At 40.2% G+C, this 21,525-nt stretch overlaps 1 protein-coding gene across 1 annotated transcript in view; it reads right to left on the bottom strand.

Annotated features, from left to right (window-relative positions):
• DNAH11 (dynein axonemal heavy chain 11) overlaps positions 1-21,525 on the bottom strand; it is a 110,521-nt gene that overhangs the window by 42,592 nt on the left and 46,404 nt on the right. The window contains 6 exon segments of the mRNA XM_086468173.1: positions 3,396-3,557; positions 10,830-10,972; positions 11,790-11,913; positions 13,533-13,695; positions 16,172-16,326; positions 16,329-16,367. Of these exon segments, the coding sequence (XP_086324299.1) occupies positions 3,396-3,557; positions 10,830-10,972; positions 11,790-11,913; positions 13,533-13,695; positions 16,172-16,326; positions 16,329-16,367 (786 nt within the window).

Genomic DNA, 21,525 nt, shown 5'->3' with positions numbered 1-21,525 from the left:
AACACCCGAAGGAGATGGCAGAGATATACGCTGCTGTTATTTTCAAAGGGATGGACTAAACAATCCCGATTCTTTTATTCTGTACTCAGTGCTGATATGTGACACCAGCTGAAAGTAAGGAAAAGACATTGCCTACCATCTTGAATTTGGAGACAGAGATACTGTTTTAAAATACTATAGGTCATGTTTTATAGCAAATGGGGTATAAAGGCTCTTTTGTAAATTTGTTAAGCTCAGTACATGGAATTTCAGAACCACTGCACAGTGTTCTTTTCTTGTGCTCTTTTAAATTTAAGTTTAGCAATTTGAGTACTGAAACAGAAGAGGGCTCTTTTCCTTTCTTTTCTCCCAAGAAATCAAAGCCATCCAAACTGATTAAATTTCTGATACTCTCTATTTCCCTCCAAACATCTCTGAACTCACAGTCTCTTGTCCTTAACCCACACATTGACCAACATCCTCCTGCACGAAAAGGGGCTCATGAGACTTCTGCTCAACGGGCATCATAATTAGGGAGGATTCACTTGTTCTTTCTGTTCAGATACTTTCACACAAGGCAGAAGGGACATTCACAGCATACCTCACAGCACATACTAACACTGCATCTCATCGCCTCCCTGCTGAGCTCAATCTGCCCCCCCTTCTCTCCCTAGAAAAACTGCATCTTCCAGAAAAGTACCTAGACTTGGTTTGAAGATAAAGAGATGGAGAATCTAAGACTTCCTTCTCAACTCCTACAATCACCATGAAATTTTTTTATGGTTTTCTCTCACCATTTAAACCCAAAAATTTTCCAGTTTTTGCTAAAGCAACATAGATATGATGCCATATTTGCACTGAACTTTTAGGAGGAAAAAAAAAAAGGATCATTATCTTAACTTCAAGCTACCTTAATTAAAAATAATCTGTAATACTGTTACACAGCGATCAACAACAACAACAAAATCAAACAATTACTATTGCTGTATTTTTTGAAACTCTGAAAAAGGACAATTAGGAGCTAAGTGTCAATTATGCCAGAACAATCACCCAGTAAGAGACCTCGCACTGCTCATCATAAGGGACAGCATGATTACGGTACGTTTCAGAAGTCCGGGCATACATGAGCTCTGGCTAACAAGGTTTCTCTGCTAAGGAGCAAGTGAAGTGACGCATTAACACATCAGCGCTAGAGACGAGAGAAAGAGGGGAGACCACCCCCCATAAATCCTTGATGGAAAGAGGATGGCACGCTGCAGCTACGATTCCCTGTTCTTCAGGGTGGTCCTTTTCCACCCAGGCCCTCTCATTCTTTTGGTATCCTAATATACATCCGCAACTCTCCTGTCCCCCTTCCCTTTACTAACCATTTTTCTCCAACCATTCTTCCTTCACCTCCCTTTTATTTGTCCTCAGATTCTGCTTGTACATCCCTTCTGCCTTTCTGGTTCAGTTTTGTGTTTCTTCTGTCTCTTGTGGTTGAGTTCACCTTCTCTCCCCCCCGACACTGTCATAATTTCTCTGTTATTTCAGCACCTCTGTTCTGGGTTCACTTTTTCCACCACTTTCAAATCCTTCCCCTGTCTCCTCTGAATATTTATTGCATGCTGCTGTCTCATCTGTTGGTCTTCTCATTGGCCGCATACACAGACATTAACCCAGGCACACAGTACTGCTTTACATATGTTGATGACCCAGAAACTTTCACTCACTGTCAATAAAGTGTCATGTTATTTTGTTACTTGCCATCTATTTCACTTGCTGGGAACTGAACAGGAAAGGCATTTACCAGGAGCAGTTAACACCAATGTGAAAAATAGACTTAACAGCTGCTTGGATCCATGAAATCTTTCCTATACAGCTAAAAAATTAATTACATAGGAACATCACGCTTAAACGCAAAATTTAAACACACACACTCCCCAAAACAATTTCAATATTAAAAGCCTAAATTCTGATGACCAGATCTATTTTCAAAGGAGAAAAATATAACCAGTTAAGGATCTGAAAAAATGGCAACTTTAAGTTAAAATAAATTCTGTTCTCTTTTCTCCATGTAATCCTAGCAGTCTTTCAAATAAATGGCAATCTGTAAGGCAGCGTCACTTTAAAAATTAGTGGAAACCAGTATCACAGCCCCACAGCTCACCAGATAACAACTAACTATTCTAACAACACTTTAAATCTCTTATAAGGTGTTAAAATAAAGCGGAAGCAGCTGATGGGAAATAGAAATGACAAGGATTTGCGAACACCCCCCCCTTTCCCTGGCAGCCCTACAGGAGGCATCCGCAGGCTGCAGAAGCCAGCAGCGAGGCAGCCGCAGCCGCCGGGCACAGGCCGTGGGGAGGGGAAGGGCCCGTGGGGTACCCTGGAAGCAGCCCCAGGCACCCCTGCAGATTTTCCCTCTCCTTCCCCGTCATTTCACGATGGCTCCATGTATTTGGTATGGTTGCGAATGGGGACAAATGTTGTAAATGCACCAATCTTTGAGGCAGACGTCTGCCCGCGGACTGGTGGTACTGTTGACTCAAACCAGACAGCTCTTCCTTGGGCGCTCCTCCTGCGATCCTCAGCCTCTCGTGATTAAAAATCCCCCACGCAAATAATCGGTCCCAAATATAACAGCGCTCCAGAACGAAACTACTGCAACTGCAGCCGCTGAAGGAAAGTAAGTGTTTTCTAGATCTACATGAATTACTCCACCAGCAAACACCTGAGCAGACTCACCACCAGCACGGCAGTGTTGTCCCACGCTGGGTGACACAACAGAAGCAGCTTGTAAAATCTCTTAGAAGAATATGAGAATATTCCTTTTCCCTGAAAGGAAACTCACTAATGCATGATTATTTGTGTTTTTTTTTTTTCTGAAAATAAACAAGTCACACTCCAGATCAAGCAGGAACAAAAAAAAAGAGAACAATTTCCCAGATATTAAAACTCTAAACACATTTGCCATGTGGGGAATTTTCCCCTGCTTAGCTGTTAAACAGGGAAAACTGTTCTTTAGTTAGCCTGGACGGTGCACTGCAATATTTCAGCCTCACTTGCTACAGCACTAGTGAATATATTCAATTGTCTTGAAGAGGGTAAAACAAATTCTGTATCTGTAAGATCCTAAAAAGCCTAGAATTCAAGGATTCTGCAAAGGCAGTGATATGAATTACATGCCTCTCTCCTTTTCCCTCACTTCTCTGCCTGCGCTAGACAGCTCTCTCAACTCTGCTGAAGGAACTGAGCAGTGACATGCCATAAAAACTCAGCTTTTGGTAGGGGTGAGCTGGACCAACGTTGAAGGCAACAATTACTCAAGAAGGAGTAAAAAGAGCATTGTTTTTTTTCAGCTTATTCAGTTATGGATCTTTCAATGATCTCCGTGGCTTTCTTAGAAGGCTGACAAGCTCGAAACTCTGTACCTCGACCCCCTTGGCTTCCTCAATAAACCTCCTGCTGATGGAGCGCAAGGCTTCCCACGGCCACTCATGAAACCAGTCAATAGCAGTGCACTTAACTATGGCTGGGAAATTCCGAGCTCCCGCTCCCACCACAGCACCGGCAGGAGAGAAACACAGAATGATCTGCAGAGAAGGAAAAGGGAGAGAAAAGAATTGCACAGCAAGTAGAGGCGATCAAAGAAAAGGCATGCAACGAACCATGGCCCGGCCCCGGCCAGAGCACAGCTAAGGCTCCAAAACAAATTTGGCAGCTAATAAACTTCGTCAGCTACCTTGGGCAAGTAGGTTTTACTCCCTTTTCCACTCTACAAACACAGCATACTTGCAGCTTCCTTCCCCTCGCTCCACGTTGGTATCAGTTACTTGGTTTGATAGCTATAAGTAATAACACAGCCACAGGGCCCGGCTGGCACGCAGGCAGCCAGCAGGCGCAAGTTCAGCTGGTCACGGTGACACAAACCCAGTTCTTGAGTTGCTAAATCTATGCAAGCCACTTCCTGCCATTTTCATATGCACTGCAAGCCTCTGAAAAGAACGGGAAGAAAAGGAGATTTGGATCTTTGTCTGTGAACTTTTAGCGACTATTCTTTACAGAAGTGGAAAGGGATGTCCAAACAAGGGTAGGCTAAAACAGTCAAAGGAAAATAAATCTGTGATTGGCTGTTAATATCACCAGACCTACCCAAAGCAACGCAAATTTGGGAAGGATGGGTTATTCTAGTCTCTCAGCTGTATCCATGGACCTACTTACTGCAGTTAGCATGTGTTCTGGCCACTGTATTTGCTTTTGGTTCATTAGCAAAATGACCACCATCAGGCTGTTAAGACGACTCAAGTCTCTCCTATATGCTTCTTATGAACTGAGCTATTTTTGCTGTACAGGGGTTCTCAAACCATATGACATCGATAATTCCGATAGAAAGCATCCAAATGGTGTCAGAAGAGTTTATCACTTCCCCAAAAGCCACAAGAGTCAGGACAGAGCCCAGTCAGGCATGCCAGGGAAGTGACAGGTTTATTCTGCCTCTGGAGTAATTGGGAATTGACATTACCTAGTAAGAGAAGACTGGATGAAAAAAAGATGAGCAGAAAGTTGAAAGAAAAGGAGGAAAAAAGGAGGAGGTTGACCTGGGACAATACTTCATCAGGTTTTAAAGCAGTCAGAGTGGAGACAGAAAGTGATGAGTAGATCATCATGGAAAAAGCTTCTATGATATCTAGAAAGAAGGTTACACAGAAAATGGAAAAGACTTGCCACTATCTCATAGTTTCTAAAAATACATCTCTGCACTGGAAAACACGACAACAATTTCTGCAATTAACCTTCAGTTATGAGTAAAGATGACTAAGCTTCAGTGGAACTAAGTCAAAACACAAAAATCTTTTACCATGATTCAGAAAACCCTCCTGAAGAGAAACTATTTCCTGGGACATTCATACATTTTGTAAAGCTTGGATTTTATGCTGAATCACAGGGTATGTCCTTTTTTTATTCCTACCCTTTTTAGCAAAACCAATTGTGAAATGCCCTCTGGTCACAAGCACTGGTCAGGCCGTATCTCACAAAAAACTTCTCTCTCATGGCTGCACAAACTGAGTGGAATTTTGAGATTATCGGAGGTTTCCGATCAATGACCCATTTTCAAAAGGGTGACATGGCCAAGAGTAACAGAAAGAAAAGCACAAGTAGTCCCTTCTGTTGGGGCCCATGGTAAAACAAAGGGGGTAAAAGACAGAAGATGTGAAAATCTAAGAAGAAAACAAGAAAGACCTGGAAAAGGGTAAGAGGAAGAGAAGGAAGGCAAACAGAAGCAATGCCAGTCTCTCATGTTGTGACAGACAGGATGAGAAATGATGCAGACTAAAACACTAAATGGGGCATAAAAGAGGGAAGAATTCACCAAAATCTTTACTGGTGAGCGAACCATAAATATTCAATAAATTAGAGCCCCGAAGCCCATGCTTTAGACTGCACTGTGAATTAACCTTATGTTCCACCACTTTTTAGTCCATTTACTTCTTTATATTTCTAAATGGAGGGTATTCACTAGTATCTATTCCATTTCCAACACACTTACCACCTTCCCAGAGATACAAGATCTCATAGTACATTTTTTTCTCTCTCTCATGGAATGGGTTGTAGAGGACTATTTCATGTTAAAACAGAGTTTTGAATTGCCGTAGTTATTCTGGCTCTCCTACTGATCTATTTATTGTCAAACAGAAAAAAATACCTCTTACACAAACCTAGAAATTCTTCTAACAACAGGTGATTCGCCCATTTGCTAAGAAGTACTCGAAAATATGTCAACAAGAGAAAACACTAGTTTTAAATCACTTGTGACCTTTGACTCCTGCAAGAATTACAAACAGCAATGCATGTTCTCATATTTGCAAGACAATTTTCTCCTCCATCTTCAGGAATTCAGGCAGAAATGTAGACACCTATGAAAAACCACAATGGACTGCAGGTTTTTTTGTAACAGTGATGTTACAAAGATAGGCCGATCAGCAAGTTGGTCAAAATTACAGAAGAAAATAGCATCTACTTTGAATGTGTTCACATGAAGAGGCAAATAGCAGAAATGTCCATGTAGAAATCCATTCTAGCCAAGTGACAAAAACTACATTAAAACTGTACAAAGACTACAGAAAGATCTTGGAATTTAAAGCAACGTTTTACCAGGCTGATGAGAAAGAAGGGCAAACACAGAAGAACCAATCAAAAAGATACAAGAATAGACGCTCTCCACCCCAAAACTCCGAATCAGAGAAGAAATGTACATGAAGAATATGCTAGGTCTGTTTCATGATTCTCAAATACCTTGGACACTCTGTGAGTTTTCGGAATTTTTTTGTCTGCTGGATTTGATGTGGTATGTTTTCAGGGTTCATTTGCATTTCTCCCAGTGAATTTCTAATATTACAAAGGATCTTGTGCAAGCTCTCTAGGTTCACCGAGTGAAAGCAGAGCAGGACAGACAGCAGGGTAACTTCATACTAATGAACTAAAGATCACAGCTTGGCCACTGGTCTGACAAGGCCCGTTCTATTTCAGTTTCAGCATACTCACTTGCACAATTTTACCCATGGGAACCTAAATCGTGCTGCAGCAGGAGTAAGGAGCTGTACAGACCAGGAATCATTCCTAACTGGCTCTATGCCATCACCACCAATTTGTGAGCAGAGCAAGGGAAAAGCCAAGCCACATGGATGCCAGCAATGTCATGCCACTAGTCCTCAGGACCACAAAAGAGACCTCATAGATTTACTAACATAGACGTATCCTTAAAAATCAGCTCTCAAAGTACTCAAAAAGAGAGGGCTGACTCCAAATGAGAAAAGCCTAGAGCTTTCATGGAGAAACAGGAACTCCACAAGTCTGACAACTGCAGAAGCAGCTGCTTTGTGTGCCATGGAACTTAGAAATCTTTGATAGCTTCTTGGCTGTAATAACATAACTGAGACTTCATTCAGTGGCAGGGGCAGTAACTGCATCTAGCTGCTCCTGATCCACCTGCCTCCTCGGTAGCAACTGGTTGGCAAGTTCAGAAATTATATGGGAGATGAGACTGATCAAGCGATAGACAGCATGATCAATTAAACCCTTACTTCCCATTGAATCCAACAAATATAATCACTTCCAGGGTTAATATTAGTCTAACATAGAACCAGAAACCCTAAAAACATGGTTCTTTTTGGCTGAGATTAAAGCAGTCAAGCTGATAGCACATGTACTCATGCCCTGTCCAGGTTTGGCTGGGACAGAACCCCAGCCCAGCCATGCCAGGCAGGCCGTTAGCAGTTTGAGTCAGCCAGGGCAGCTGACCTGAGTGAGCTACAGGGGTAGCCCATCCATCATGTCATGGTCATTATAGAGGGGGAAGGTTCGGAGAGGAAGCGGAGCTTCTGTGGGGTTCCTCCTGCTCCGGAGGACTGCTCTCCTGTTGATTGTGACTGCTACATATTCATTTGGCTGAGTATAACCGTGTATACCTTTATTAGTATTAGTGCAGTTTCATTAAATCTGTTTTCACTTCAACCCACGGGTCTGCTCTTCTTTTCCCGATTCTCCTCCCTGGCTGGTGAGGGATTGTCAGGTGATAGAGCAACTGTTATAGTTTAGCCCCAGGTACAGGCTAAATGTAGACGTGCCCTCACAAAAAACCACAAGAGCTGGCCAAAAGCTGAGCTGTGATGGGGTTGCACAAGTTCCTCTTGGATTCACCGATAAAGAGATGTTCTGTCAGTGGTGAAACAGACCACAAAGAAAAGGCTTATGTGTCCTGCTGAAAGAGGATTTAGAAATGAAAGGCAATGATTTAAAAGAAAAACAGGATTAATATGGACAAGATTGTGGTGATGCAGAGCACCTGCGCTACCTACCTTTGACATTCATTCTGGCTGAAGCATGAAACCACTGTACTGCTAAGTTCTGTAGAAAATGGGGAGCCAGCTAAATACTGACAGGACTCTACAGGGATGAGACCACTGTAAGGATGTGATGACTAAAGCAGTCCAGCCATGTTTGTTTATTGGCAGGAAACTGGAGAAAAGGCATTCCCTGAAAGCTAGCAAATGTAGTTCTTAATGCTGGGACTTCACAACAGCCACTGAGGGACTGCAAACTTTGAAACATAAGAAAAACACACAATGAATAAACTTGCTTAAGAAAGGAGGAGGAAGTATTTGCAGCAGCTCATGAAGAACTGGTTGCATACGGACTGAGTAACAGAGATCCGGTTCAGAAGCAAAGTTATATAACATGTACGGCTGTGGAACATATAATGTTTAAGAGCACTGAAGAAACAGATGAGCTAGTAGGAAATGTGGAACTCGGAAAACATGTGACGATGAAATGCCGTAAAGAGTCTGTTTACTGGAAAGAGTACATCTAAGAGTATGTTTCTATAGGGCACATGGGCTGCAAGGCATTTAGGCATGATGTTTCCATTTTTGGGAAAAAGCTGAAGGGTTGCCATGACCAAAAGAAGAAAATAAAATCTGATGGAGCTCAAGAGACAGCAAGACTGACTGACCTTGCCTCATACCCATGTTCGCTTCTTCTGGCCTTTGCTTTTCTAAAAAATTTTGGTAACGCGCAGAGTATTTAAGAGTGATTATTGCACAGAGACGTGGGATACTGAAAAACTTCTGGAGCTCCAGTAAATCACTGTGAGCCTTAGAAACTTAGCTTATGCATGCCTTAGCACTGTCAGCACCTTACCATTTACAAGGTTTGGCCATCGGCTTTGTTTGCTTATGCAGCATTCTCCCTTTTTAACTTACCATTCATCACGAAAGCTTTTGAAATCCTCAGATACATATATGTCCTCTCACACACTTCAATTGTGGATCCATATCATATAATGCTGCAGTCCACTATCTTCAGCTGACATACTTCCAACTTACATTGACATAAATTTGCACGTACATACATGGCACGTTCTCAATATGTTAATTGACCGCAAGTTCCCGACTGAAAACAATCGAAACCAAACCAACACAAAGCCAAAGAGCTATGGTGGTTCAAAGAATTGCCCTGTGTTGTTTTGGTTCCTGAGCTACAGATTCCTCATCCGAAACAGAACTGCAGGGTATAAGATGATGGGTGAGCACAAGTGAATCGTGGCTTAATATAAGATGTCAGTTTTAAAAAATAAAAAGGAAAAATGAGACTACATTGCTTCACTGAGCTTTAATATTCTGAAACTGTCCAAATTCTCCCTTTTGTTCTCTTTCACATTTTATTAATCTTTTATTCGTCAAACCTAGGGAAAGGAGGAGGTGATAGGTCACCCAGCACTAACTTGAAGTCCATACAGATATCTGCCAGTGTGTTAACTCATGAAATTTATGTCTCCTTCAGTACTATAATGTCTCTGCTTTGCTTTCCTGCGACATGAATAGATATCTCCTGTTCTTGCCTCTAGAAGTGCTAATTTGCACAGTGGGGAACTGGTGAAATGGTTGCAAGGCAAAAAGCATTTGAAAGCTGGCTTTCAAAAAGCCTTTAAAAAAAAAAAAGAACAAATTGTGGGGGGAATAAGGAAAACACAAAGGGGAAGAAATAGGAAAGAAGAAACTGGAGAGAGGTATTAGACATCATATTTTTTCCTGTTCTTTCTTAAAAAATGCACACAAATGCAATAGTCATGAAAAGAGACAAATAGCTCTGACTAGAAATAGATATACAGAAGGTAAGCACCACTATCGACCTTATCACTGAAGTCTGGAAAAGTGAAAACAATACAGAATATGTCACATTGGACCCCGTATAAGTCTCCACTAGCCTTTAAGTTACAGAATAAACTTGGGGAGGGACAGAAGTGATGGCAACAAAATTAGAGATAGGAGGGAACATCTGCAAAACTAAAGCAGGATAGGAAAAAAGAGAGAAGCAGAAAAAAATTAGAAAATCGTATGTTATAAAGTGTAAGAACTTGAAAAAAAATCTCATAACTGAATAGGAACGTTCTTTAGATCAGTGGTGGTTAAACACTTCAGAACATGGAGGAAAAAAACCTGCACAGACAACTACTGTGGAATAATCTGCTGAGGGAAGGCTCTTATCCCCAATCAAACAGAGCAGTTTAATACACAAAGTATGGTGCACATACTCCTTTCAAAACATTCTCTTTCTAAATGGTTAACGGTTTCCAGACTTCTAATTTTCTTACCAGATACACGTTTCAGGTGATGTGTAAAACTGAAGCCTGCATAAACTGGAAGTTTTCTAAAGACACCACTCCAAAACCAGTGTTCCTAGCTTCTGCTTTCCAGCTTTCAGGAGAGAACTACAGTCTGCCTCAACAACGTTGCCTCTAAAACAGAGTTTAAGAGAGACGCTTGTTGCAATATGATGTTATATTAATGTACATTGCTAAATAGCTTTTAACCTGAAAACAGTCACACGGATATTTTTATTCTAGTGGCACAGGAAAACTAGAAAGAATTAACATTTACTGTGAAATTCCAATTATTTGTTCAAATGTTTAAGCTGACTGCGCACACAGAATTACTGTACGTGTAACTAGGAAACATTTACAATCGCACTAACTGCACCACTAACTCCTCACCAGCAGCTCATTTCTCTCTGAAATGCACCATTATATTCAAAACGTAAGACCATGGAACTAAGACACGGAGCAGCTATGTGACTTTCCCATGAACAGGCAATAGCCAGATCTAGGAGCAGAACTTGGCATAAACCGAGCCTCCACATAGAGAACGCTATTACAGGGGTCATGCGAGAGGGGCAAATTCAGCGTCACAGGTCAGTGAATAAACTTTTCAAGAGAAGTATGCCAAGACATGCTGGGTTATGAGATAACTGAAATATGTCGTTATTTTGACCAGTTCAGCACTGCCTCTTGCCCCTGAAATGTGTCTTACTTTCAACTGCAGCCGCACTCTACTCAAGAAGGACCCCCAGCAGCTTTCGCTGGTGTCCATCAGGCCCAGGGCTCAGACTCCTCTTCTAACTCCTGTAGCTACACCCTCCATGTCTTCATCACTGAACAGATCTGGAATCTCTCCTGTGAAAAGATGAAGGGGCAGTTAGGAGAAGCCTCACACGACACAACCTGAGAAATAAACTTCTACATGGTATTTTTACCACAATGGGGTTTATGTGTATAACTAGAGCTAAGCTATGGTAATAGATAGGTCAACAAAACAGTGTTCTCCTGTTCCCTGCACTTTTTCACCTAAAAAGAACAATTCTTTTTTTAAGGGAGAGGAAACAACATTGTTTTAAAAGACAAAAATATTTGCCCTGATAGGAACTTCATTCATAAGTGATGCATCCCTTTTTTTTTTTTTTTTTTTTTTTTAATTATTAAACAGGCTGTTAGAAAATTGTTTTCCAGTCTGGTTGCAAAAGTAACAATTTTTTAAAAAATCTTTCAAGATGCTTTCTAACTGTACAGCATGGTATTATTCCCATTTTTCTTACACCCTACCTCCAAATCCCCACATTCAGAATCCAGATCCTCTAATCTGCAAAACATGGGTGAAACTGCATTGCTGGCTGTTACACTTGGGCAGTCACAAAGACACTCCTTGAAGTCAGAGAAATCGTACCAAACCAAACAAGGCATTAAGCCAAAGAGAGACTCCCGGCTCCCCCCAGATCAATGCACTTACGCTTGGTAAGCCTTAGCAATTTGTCTCCTCACTGGGCAACGCTTTCTTAAGCAAGTTAGACTCAACGCCCAAGTTGGATGGGTCAGCTTGGCCTAAGAGCTCCCCCTACAAATACTTGAAAGAGAAATAATCTCTTTAAAGATCAATGAAACCACAGATCATTTGTCACTGGAAAAGATCTTTCAAGACATGTGTTGGTCTAATCACCTGATGCCAACAAGTCATTAATCAGCACAAGAAAGCATTCATCTGGAACCTGGGCATCTGTCAGCAAAAACACTGTGGGCATGTTCTTGGCAACAGTCTTGACGTACAAACTGGCAAGATTTACCTGTAAGGAAAGGAGGCAATCACTCATATTCTGTTAAAACGTTGATACGGATAAAGCGTGAAACGCATGTTAGTGGATGGCAGCGCACTGCTGACTTCTCCTGACTTTCTTCAGTTTATTTACATATCACTACTTTGCTGCGTAACACGCAAAGCGAAAAGCAGTTTGCCTCTGTTTTCCGTATCAAACACTGAGGTTTTGACCCGACCTAGCAGCGAAGATCAAAATAGATTACTAACCAAGGAAATCCCCACACGAATGTATCAAAAAAAGGATATTGCAGCCATCAAGAACAGTCATAACCATACCAATAACTGGGAATTGCACTGAAGAGTCAGTTCTGTTTTAAACTCTGTTATTTCTGCAAGACTTTTTTCATTAGTGAATTTATTTTGGAGAGCTTTCTCACGTAAAAAAAAAAAAAAAAAAAGAAAAGTAGACTGAGTAGCACACTGGTGCACTGTTACTTTTGCTGTCACGTGGGTGGCCCAGAGAGACACAGCGTGGGACCATTGTGCTAGCAGCGGTACAAACATGGAACAGTTTTTGGCACGGGGTTCCAGAAGAAAAACAACCCACGTCAGCTACATTCAATTATGGTCACATTTGAAATACAGAGTAAGGTCAATGCTAGCTGATAAGAACAAGTTGCCACACAACCTAGCAGAAAGCAAATCCTCAGGCTTTTTAAGAGGCTTAGAAGCTTCCTTGCTTGGAAACAGAATGAGAGGAAATCACCACTTGAGCCCACATCTTACAGTGCACCCTGTTTGCTCAGGGAAGGAGGGCACAAGAAGTTAGACGCCATGTAATACTGAAGAACACACAGCACTTTTCCACCACAGAACAGCATGTACCTCCCTTGAAAACTGATGTCTCGGGATGCACACACTGTAGTGGCTTGGCCATGGCCCAAGGCTAACAGAAGGGCTTTTTGAGGACCACTATCCGCCCAATTTGGCCATAATCAGATCCTTATTTAGCCATGTCTGAGATTCAGAAGCATTGCTTGTGTCCGCATGGCATGAAGAGGAAGAAAATGTTCCCTCCTTCCCTGTTTGCTCACATAGATAGGGCTCAGCCTGGCAAGGTCCTGAAGTCTGTACACCTGGTAGAGCGCCTCACTCAACTCTACTCCTTATCTTTGCGTATGACCACTTTAAGTGATTAAATAACTTGCATGCAACAAGGACAAAATTTTGCCCTGTGTTCACTCACATCAATTTTATTCCACTAAATCAACACATGTGCAATGACATGCAAAAATTTGTAACAAATGGCTAACTTTAAATATCAGAACTCCAATCACAGCTTTGCAGTGTGTGAGGTAGCTGCCTCGGAAAAAAAATGCAGAAACTAACAAAATTTTGTGAAGCATTGTCGCGATTGAGATGGACAAAGCAACAAAGCATATAAACAGATATCAAAATATCTTTTGACCACCCATTTTTCAGAGATAAAGAAAACAAGAGGTACAGTTGGAAACCACAGGAACCACAGGGGTTGTTACTGTAAATTACACTGTTTCACCTGTGACTTTATCAAGCCCATGCAAAAACAAACCAACACATTCTTGAAGTAGTGAACTCAACAGACTCAAACAATGTCTATTAGTTTACCCTCAGGTCCTGGATCCTGTAGTCTTTCTTCAGTGTGATTTGGAAAACCTCCAGGGAGTAGATGTACGCTGCCAGCCTCGACTAGCTTTGTTTACCACTACCACCTACTCCAACCAGAAGTGCATAACCCCTAGGGGCTTCTAGGATAGGACTGAACGGGCATCCAATGACAAAAAACCAACAACGTAACATAGGCTTTAACAACCTCATTAGCCAAGTTTCTTGACTTCTTTTTATTGCATTAAGCGTTGGGGGTTTTTTTCCCCTTCTTTATTTCCGGTCTATTTTTGTGCTAATGTGCTCCCGACGCCCAAAGGTACATTATGTTCACGCCTGCATTTTGTTTCTTTCTGATATTTGAGCAAGCGGAAAGAAAAGCTGTTTTCCTTTGTCCAATACTGAAGGTCTGCACTGACCTCTACCATGACCAGAGCTGTCTGGTTGCTCATCCTTTACACTGAGCTGCCCCAAAGCATCATTCCAAGATCCTGATGGACCCTGACTAGACTCAGAATACTAGTTAACTTGAAGGGAGGTTGACTGGGCCCTAGAAGCACATGAGAATTTCATGTCTGGCAGTTTGCACCACAAAGGCTGAAGGATGATGAATCACTTCACGAAAAATATACATCAAACTTTAATTTACTCTCTGAATATCTAGCCCAGACTACTTAAGGCATGCTTTTATCTGCTGATCGTGGAACACCACAGGATGAATTAGGCCAGATAAGAATCTGGCCCAGAATTAGACAGGATTTAGTTGCTAGAATTTTCAAATTAAGTATTGAGGTAATTCTTCCCGGAAAGAACTACGTTTGCAACATTAAAATAAATCTCTTGCAATTGATATTTTAATCTTTTATATAAGCATCTAAAAATTCTTCTCAGAATTTTTTTTTTTTTTTTTTTAAATCAGATGCAGATTCTAAGGTATTACAGCCTAGTATCAGCAGACCGGAGCTAAAAGACGGCATGTTGGACCTTTTGCTTCATTTTTCTCCCATGCATCAGTGAAAAAAGCAACCCCCTCATTCTCTTTATGTCTCATGCCACGGAAAAAATCACCCCTGAAACAACATTGATGAGAACCTTCTTAAATAAAGGGATGTGTCTAACCTGGTTGCATCTAATAAAGAGGTAGAAACCTGTTAAACCTAGAAGCCAATTCTTTTTGACCTCACTTTAGAGCTTTGTCAGCCTTATTCACAATGGATCCATAAAAACACCATAAAAGATGTAGAAAAAATTTACAGGATTTAATTTCACATATACTTTTCTGGGACTGCCAAGTTGTAAGGCTAAGACAACCTGCCACTTTGTTTGCCAAACTGGGATACTACTCTCGGTCACCAGCCTTCAGAGAGGAGATAATGGCTTACCAACATTTTCAAGCACAACTAGTGATACCTGAGAAGGCTTCTGTCTGCAATTCTGATGATTATCACATCAACCTCTGAATCAGCAGAACAAAATCTACAGTCCCTATGAAAGATCCGTATGATTATTTTTGTAATTTAAGCTCTTTTTTAATCCTCTTGGAGAGAAACTTCTACAATAGATTGCTTTGTCTAGAGGGCCTTCTCTTATATAGCTCCTGCCTGAATACGCGCAAAGTGAAAAACGATGACACTGAAACCCTAGTCCAACTCAATGAGGAGAAAAGGTTCCGCGCTAAATGATTTGACACTGCGAATAATAGAAACTGCTTTAACAAAACTAAGCTCTGCCAGCATGGGCCTCTGTCTCTTTCTGGAAATCACTGATATTATACATGACCAGAACAACTGTATATGTTGAAGAAAGATTACAAACAATGACAAGGAGTAACAATGAAGTCTGTGCCTCACTTATTCAGCAAAATCTTCACTTCAGCTTCTGAAACTGGCTGGTTTTTATCTGTGTACGAAAACAAAGCAAATGTAGTTCATCAGATTTCAGAAACAGAAACTGAGATTTTGGGCCATGATGGATACCAAGATACTGCCCAACATGAGAAAAACAAATTACATTAAACTGAGATAAGGTAAGCACAGATATGAAAAAACCTATGGATAAATAAAATAAAATAAATCTATGATGACAGTTAGAAGTCTGGGCTGGTTTAGATTAAAAATGTACAAGGCTAGGCAGCAAAGCAACTTCAAGTCTGCCATGCAGTGGCATCATTTAGTATACGCTTAAGGTATTACTTGTCCTTGCTTTGAATTAACCTAATTTAAAAAGCATTTTCCCTTCCTTGGAAACAAAAGATAAATATTACTTTTCTTACAAAGGCCTCTTACATCTTTAACTAATTAAAAGATAAGGCAGACTATCCACAGCATTATAGACTATCCTTCCAACCTCAGGGAGTAAGTGGTGTCAATTTCTGCGCAGCGCAACAAAGGATCAATCTCTTTTTAAACCAACAGAACGGAAGTTAGCTTTAATGCTGAGCCACAATCTACTCTTCCATAATGGCACCAATAAAGTATATTTAGCAGGACTATTGCTGCATGGTGTCCTCACACAAGCCTTCCGTTAAAACTGTTAGGAGTCTGCACTGCAACAACCTCTGAACAGTACGAAGCAACAACTTCATGCAAACATCGGTAACATCATGATGAATTACTTACTCCTGCTGTAGATATTCCACTTAGAGACGCTGCATGGCACCCTCCAATAAGACTAGGTTCACAGAAGCATGCATTTCACTGCACCTTTCTACAAATTCCTCAAGTATATTCCTCAGTGGTTCCCACCCTTTCACTGGCTTGTAGCAAGGGTCTGCTCTGCCATTTCCAAAATGGCAATAATGATGAGCAGAGACTGCAGCAACACTTGGTCTTCCACATTCTACCACACAGTGAGAGAGAAAAATAATAGATAAAAAAATGCCCCAAACACAGCACACGAAAAATGTTTTTGTGAAAAAAAATTTCTATTATGCACTACTCCCTGAAAGACTAAAAGCAGGTGCAAGTATGGGCTCAAAACATTTGGACAGTATATCCAAACAGACAGGCTCCAAACAAACTACTAGAGTAAAGCTGTCTGTATCTTTAATTGTTCATGTCCAAACTACTTAAAACTAACGAACAATAATGTACTTGTGATAAGAAGTCACCGCTCAATCTACTTTCAAACACTTCCAAAGATTTCGGATTTTCCATTTGGGTGTCCTCATTTCTATCCTTATTCTATTTTTTTCACTGGCATATAGAAATTAGAAAGGAAAGAAAAGGAATAAAGGACTAAGAAACAAAGCTGATGCTTTCCAGTTTCCATTTTTTGTTGAATAAATTAAAACACTCCCTCCCCAACTGTCAGGAAAACACTTTTTTTTATTAAAAATCAAATACATGTTCATTTAATACGTTCATTTTAGTCCATGTTTCTGGCACTTTGCTGCAAAATGAGTAAGCTTTTACGTGAAGTGTTTTTGAAGGGCAAGTAGAAACAGTATTGCAGTCCTCACTAGTTAATTCATCCTTGGTGAATTAATTCCAGAAGGAACTGTATATGCAATAGCACTATATGATATGTGACGTTACTTTGTCTTCCTTGGGCCATGTCTAACACAACAAACAATACTGAGGGGCATGCCATTTCATTACATATGACAGGTTAAGGGAACTAGAGGCATATACAACAGAACTTAACTGAGAACATCAAGGTAAAGAAACAAACTTGTATCCTGGCTTATATTTTCAGTGTTTCCACGGTGAAAACCAGACAGGTGTATTGTCCCTCATCTCCATACAGCACAAAGGCCAAAATGAAACCTCTATATCTATTTTATGTGTCTTGCCATTTATAGTGTTGTAACTCTTTAATAGTTTAATTCCGATAACAGACGCTTTTATTTTGATAACCAACAGTGCTCACGGTTCAAAAAGTACATGCTGTTTTACTGACAAGCTCTGAAGCCCAAAGAGAGACTGCACTTTAAAATTATTTGAAAAAGAATTCCATTTTTTAATATATATGCATACATATATACATCCATACACACACTTAATACTCAAGTTATTTGAGGGAAAGAAAACTAATACAAAAGGAACAATTAGTGAAGAAAAATAAAAGTATACTATTCTTGTGGTTTGAAGCATAGAATCAGGAAACAGAAACCAAAGACCGCAACTTGTTGCCCCATACCCAGTGAAGGACATGAAGAGTCATGTCCACAGACAGGTTGCCACCTCCCCATTCCAGGGAAGGCTCAAGTGTTTGCTTTAAATTACTAACAACACCGCAACAGAGATACCTGACAGTCCTCCGCCAGTCAGACCTTACAGTCAAGGTAAGAATAACGACCTCTGAATCTTCTTAAAGGAGAAGCTTCCTTGGTTCCCCCTTTTCACTTACTGTGCCACCTGGTCTTCCTCAGTAAGGAAGATGCTTGCCCCGGTGGCTGAGCACAAAAAGATAGGGTGCTACTGCTACTTAGAGTTCCAGTAAATAGGATCTTTCACTGCCCACTTTTTAACTTGATGGCATTAGGCAAAATACTTTCAAGCTACCAACATACCTCAACGTTCCTTTTTTCTCTTTACGTCTTGTTCCTTAACAAGATACTCAGCTGACGCCTGGTATCATTCCTTTGTGAGATGAAGTAATACCTAGTGCAAAGCCTGTATGATTCAACTGAACCTGCATTAAAAGATGCAAGAACAGTACAGACGTTATTGCCTCACCTTGGTCACAATTATAGTCACATCACAGCACACGTACCAGTGAAAAGAAGAAACTTCCATGAACAAAAGTTTTAAGGGTATGGGTAAAATCCCTGAACCCACAGTGAAGAAGCAGAGAACTGAGCAGATACATTCAGCCTCCTAATACCACTGAAGTATGGTCGGTTTTGTGCACGGAGTGCCTGTCTACCTGTCTGTGCACCATGCACAGACAGCTAGCTATGTGTATTTAACTTTTTTTTTTTAAAATGTCTGATTACTTCTCTCCTTCACTCACCAGATCATTCAAGGTATTCTTTGTATGTCACATTTTCTTCACGTCACATAAAAGTGACATGAACAAGAATCTAACATGCATTTATAACAACAACAAAGCATTTACAGAAGACATAAATCCTCCTGTAACAGAATGAAATTAAACACTATCTAGTTGATTTTAAACTGAAAACTCTCTTTCCACAGACTCTGGTAAAAGGACACTAATATACTTTAACTGCCAAAATATTAACTTGTCCTTCAGAAAGTAAGAAAGAAATTACCTTAATTTCCCCAATCAACTTAATTATCCTTCAGTGGTCATCTTCTGTTGTGGTCTTCCCATGGCACAGAAGCAGCATTCATTTGAACCACTATCATGAAGTTTCTGTGGATTTTGTCCATTGTCTTTACAGGGTGATAAAAAGATAGAGGGTGGTACAGGCTAAACATCTGGCAAGCTGCAATTTAGGGAACCGATTTCTGTATCTCTGACATCCCTGTTCTCATCAGGTCAACAGCCAGCAGCTCCATCAGGAGCAGCTGAAGGATGCTTTCCTTCCAAGACTCTCTGTAGTCCCTTCACTTTCTTCTTTGCTTTTCTAAACCCGTTTATAACCTCCAGGGAGATCAATCTTCTCTGTTTAAGCAACTGACCTTGAAGCTTTCTGTTTCTATGTGGTTTAGTGATCCCATCATGGACCACAACACAAAATTACAGCATAACATCAGGTAAGAAGTAAACGCTTACTGGTGTCCATAATCTGTGCTGACGAGACAATGCATGAGGTTGAATCGTTCCGTACCTCTCTCCTTCAGGCATATTTAAATCATCAATAAAATAAGTAAGTTCCTTATTTCCTACTGGACGATAGTTACGATGAGCTTTTTTCTCTGGCTTTTTTTTCAAGCATCTCTAAAATGCAACATAACATATATAAAAGTTATTACCATACTAAGCAATACTGAAAGTAAACAAAAATCAAGAATTCAAGATCATGCTGACAAACTTATGAAACATTTCACCACCTACAAGGGTTTTTGAACTACTGAAGTCCCTAGTAATTAGTGAAACTCATGGAGTGCCTTTGAAAAAAAACCACCACACTGGGATTTTGAATTCCAGAAGAGTCTTCTTGACTTAGTTGGTTGACTGCTGCACAGCTTTTGAAAATCTCACTGCATACCCAACTACATCCTTTAGAACCAAAATGCTTTGAATGTGAAATCCCCAGGTATCCTGACACTGAAGTTTATCAGCCAAGCAGATAATTTTCTCCTTCTCCTGGGAAGGATTAAACAAGGACTTTAACATATGAAAAAAAAAAAAGTAAAAATATGAATGACAAATATAATTTGATCAGGATATTTAATCAGAAACTAGCGTAGCATCTTCCATACTAAGGAATGTTAAGCTGATTGTATTAAATTTCAGCCTACTTGCCTAAATGAGGTGCTTACATGATGCTGAATACAGACTATCAGATAACAAAGTTACAACAGTGAACAAATTAATTCAAATACCCTTATACGTATTCATCAGAACTGTAAAACCTTGAGACATGAATTCTGAGTTTACACAATTTTTATCCAATTGCACTGCTTCCCTTAGGTGTGTAAGGGAAAGAATAACAACAAAAGGCTACTAAGACATCTTGAAAATACAGAAGAAAACCACTTGCATTAAGTATTATTAAAATACTGAACTTTGGTATGACGTGATACTCAATTTTTGCCACTTAGTGAACTGTTCCACAGGTTCACAAGAAAGGATTCAGCATCCAAGGAAGTTTGTTTTCTAATTGCACTGTTTCTATTTTGTGCATGGAAAGAACCTGCAGAAATCATTAGGAATTTATTAAAGCAGGACTGGAAAGAACCTGCAGAAATCATTAGGAATTTATTAAAGCAGGACTGGAAACTAACAATCTCATCTCTCTTCCTCCCTAGGTCATCTATTTTTGTAGTCTAAATGATCATATAAATGTTTTGCACAAAATGAAACCCCACTAACAGGTTTACTTCAAGGAAAAATTTTCAGCATGTCCCAGTGACTGAGGCTCTCATCGAATTTCAAAAGGTCTCTCTGCCTCACTCAGAGCAGGGATTTGAACCAAAGGTGGCTGTGAAACATTTAGGGAAGATGGTGATTACAATCCTTACAGCACAGGAGAGAATTTCATTCAGATTTTACATGCATGAGATTTCTCACTCCATACTGCTGGGCAAGAAGAAAAAGATTGCTCAAAAATTTTGAGTATCTGGCCCAGATTTTTTTTTTTGTGTCCAGTCATTAGTGCCATGAATTTGGGATACACCTGCTATTGGTTTTGAAATGCCCAAGCCCATATTTTTTTAAGTCTTAAATATTTATCAAAAAGAAATGAGGTGAGGAAGAAAAAAAAAAAAAAAATAAAAGGGTTATCAGTCCCATCTACAAGTAGAATAGGAAAAAAATGCAGATTACAGACTTTTCTTTTTTCTATTGTATTAGGCTATGTATTAAAATCCTTTGGTGTAGATTAAAAAATTTTGTCTTGTTTTTTTAAAAAATGGGCAACATGTTCACAAAAGCTTGTAGGAAATGGAAACCGCACTTGCACAGTGACAGCTGAACGCTGTATGTCACAGCACTGCCACGGTTCTGACTTGCAGCAGACTTTTTGGCTTCTTAGGCAAAGCAGTATAAACAACTCATCACTGCAACCAGCTTCCATTAGGACATTATTGCGTTGTCATCTCAGATTCTTCTGAAATAAATCATCTGCAAACCACAACAGCGATTTTGTCTGGCCAATTTAAGAAAGGTAACAAATACTTCCAAGGACATTTCTGTCTGGTCACAGTCAGCTACAAGGATGGTTACTGACTCGAGAATGAAAGGCAGATAAAAAGGTGAAGATGTGCTGGAGGACAAGACAGAAATGTAGAACCTCAACATATTTGAAATTGGATGATCGTAAGTTGGGGGGAAGAGCTGTGACTGCACTTATCCTGCTTTTCTGCCACAAAAGGGAAAACACTTTTTGCAGAAACTAGTGCACATGAAAGGTTTAAAGTAT

The sequence above is a fragment of the Leptosomus discolor genome, chromosome 7, assembly GCF_034619465.1.
Source record: "Leptosomus discolor isolate bLepDis1 chromosome 7, bLepDis1.hap2, whole genome shotgun sequence".
NCBI classification, from domain to species: domain Eukaryota; kingdom Metazoa; phylum Chordata; class Aves; order Leptosomiformes; family Leptosomidae; genus Leptosomus; species Leptosomus discolor.
Note: the sequence above shows the minus strand (reverse complement) of the source record. Positions and strands in the feature narration are given on the sequence as shown.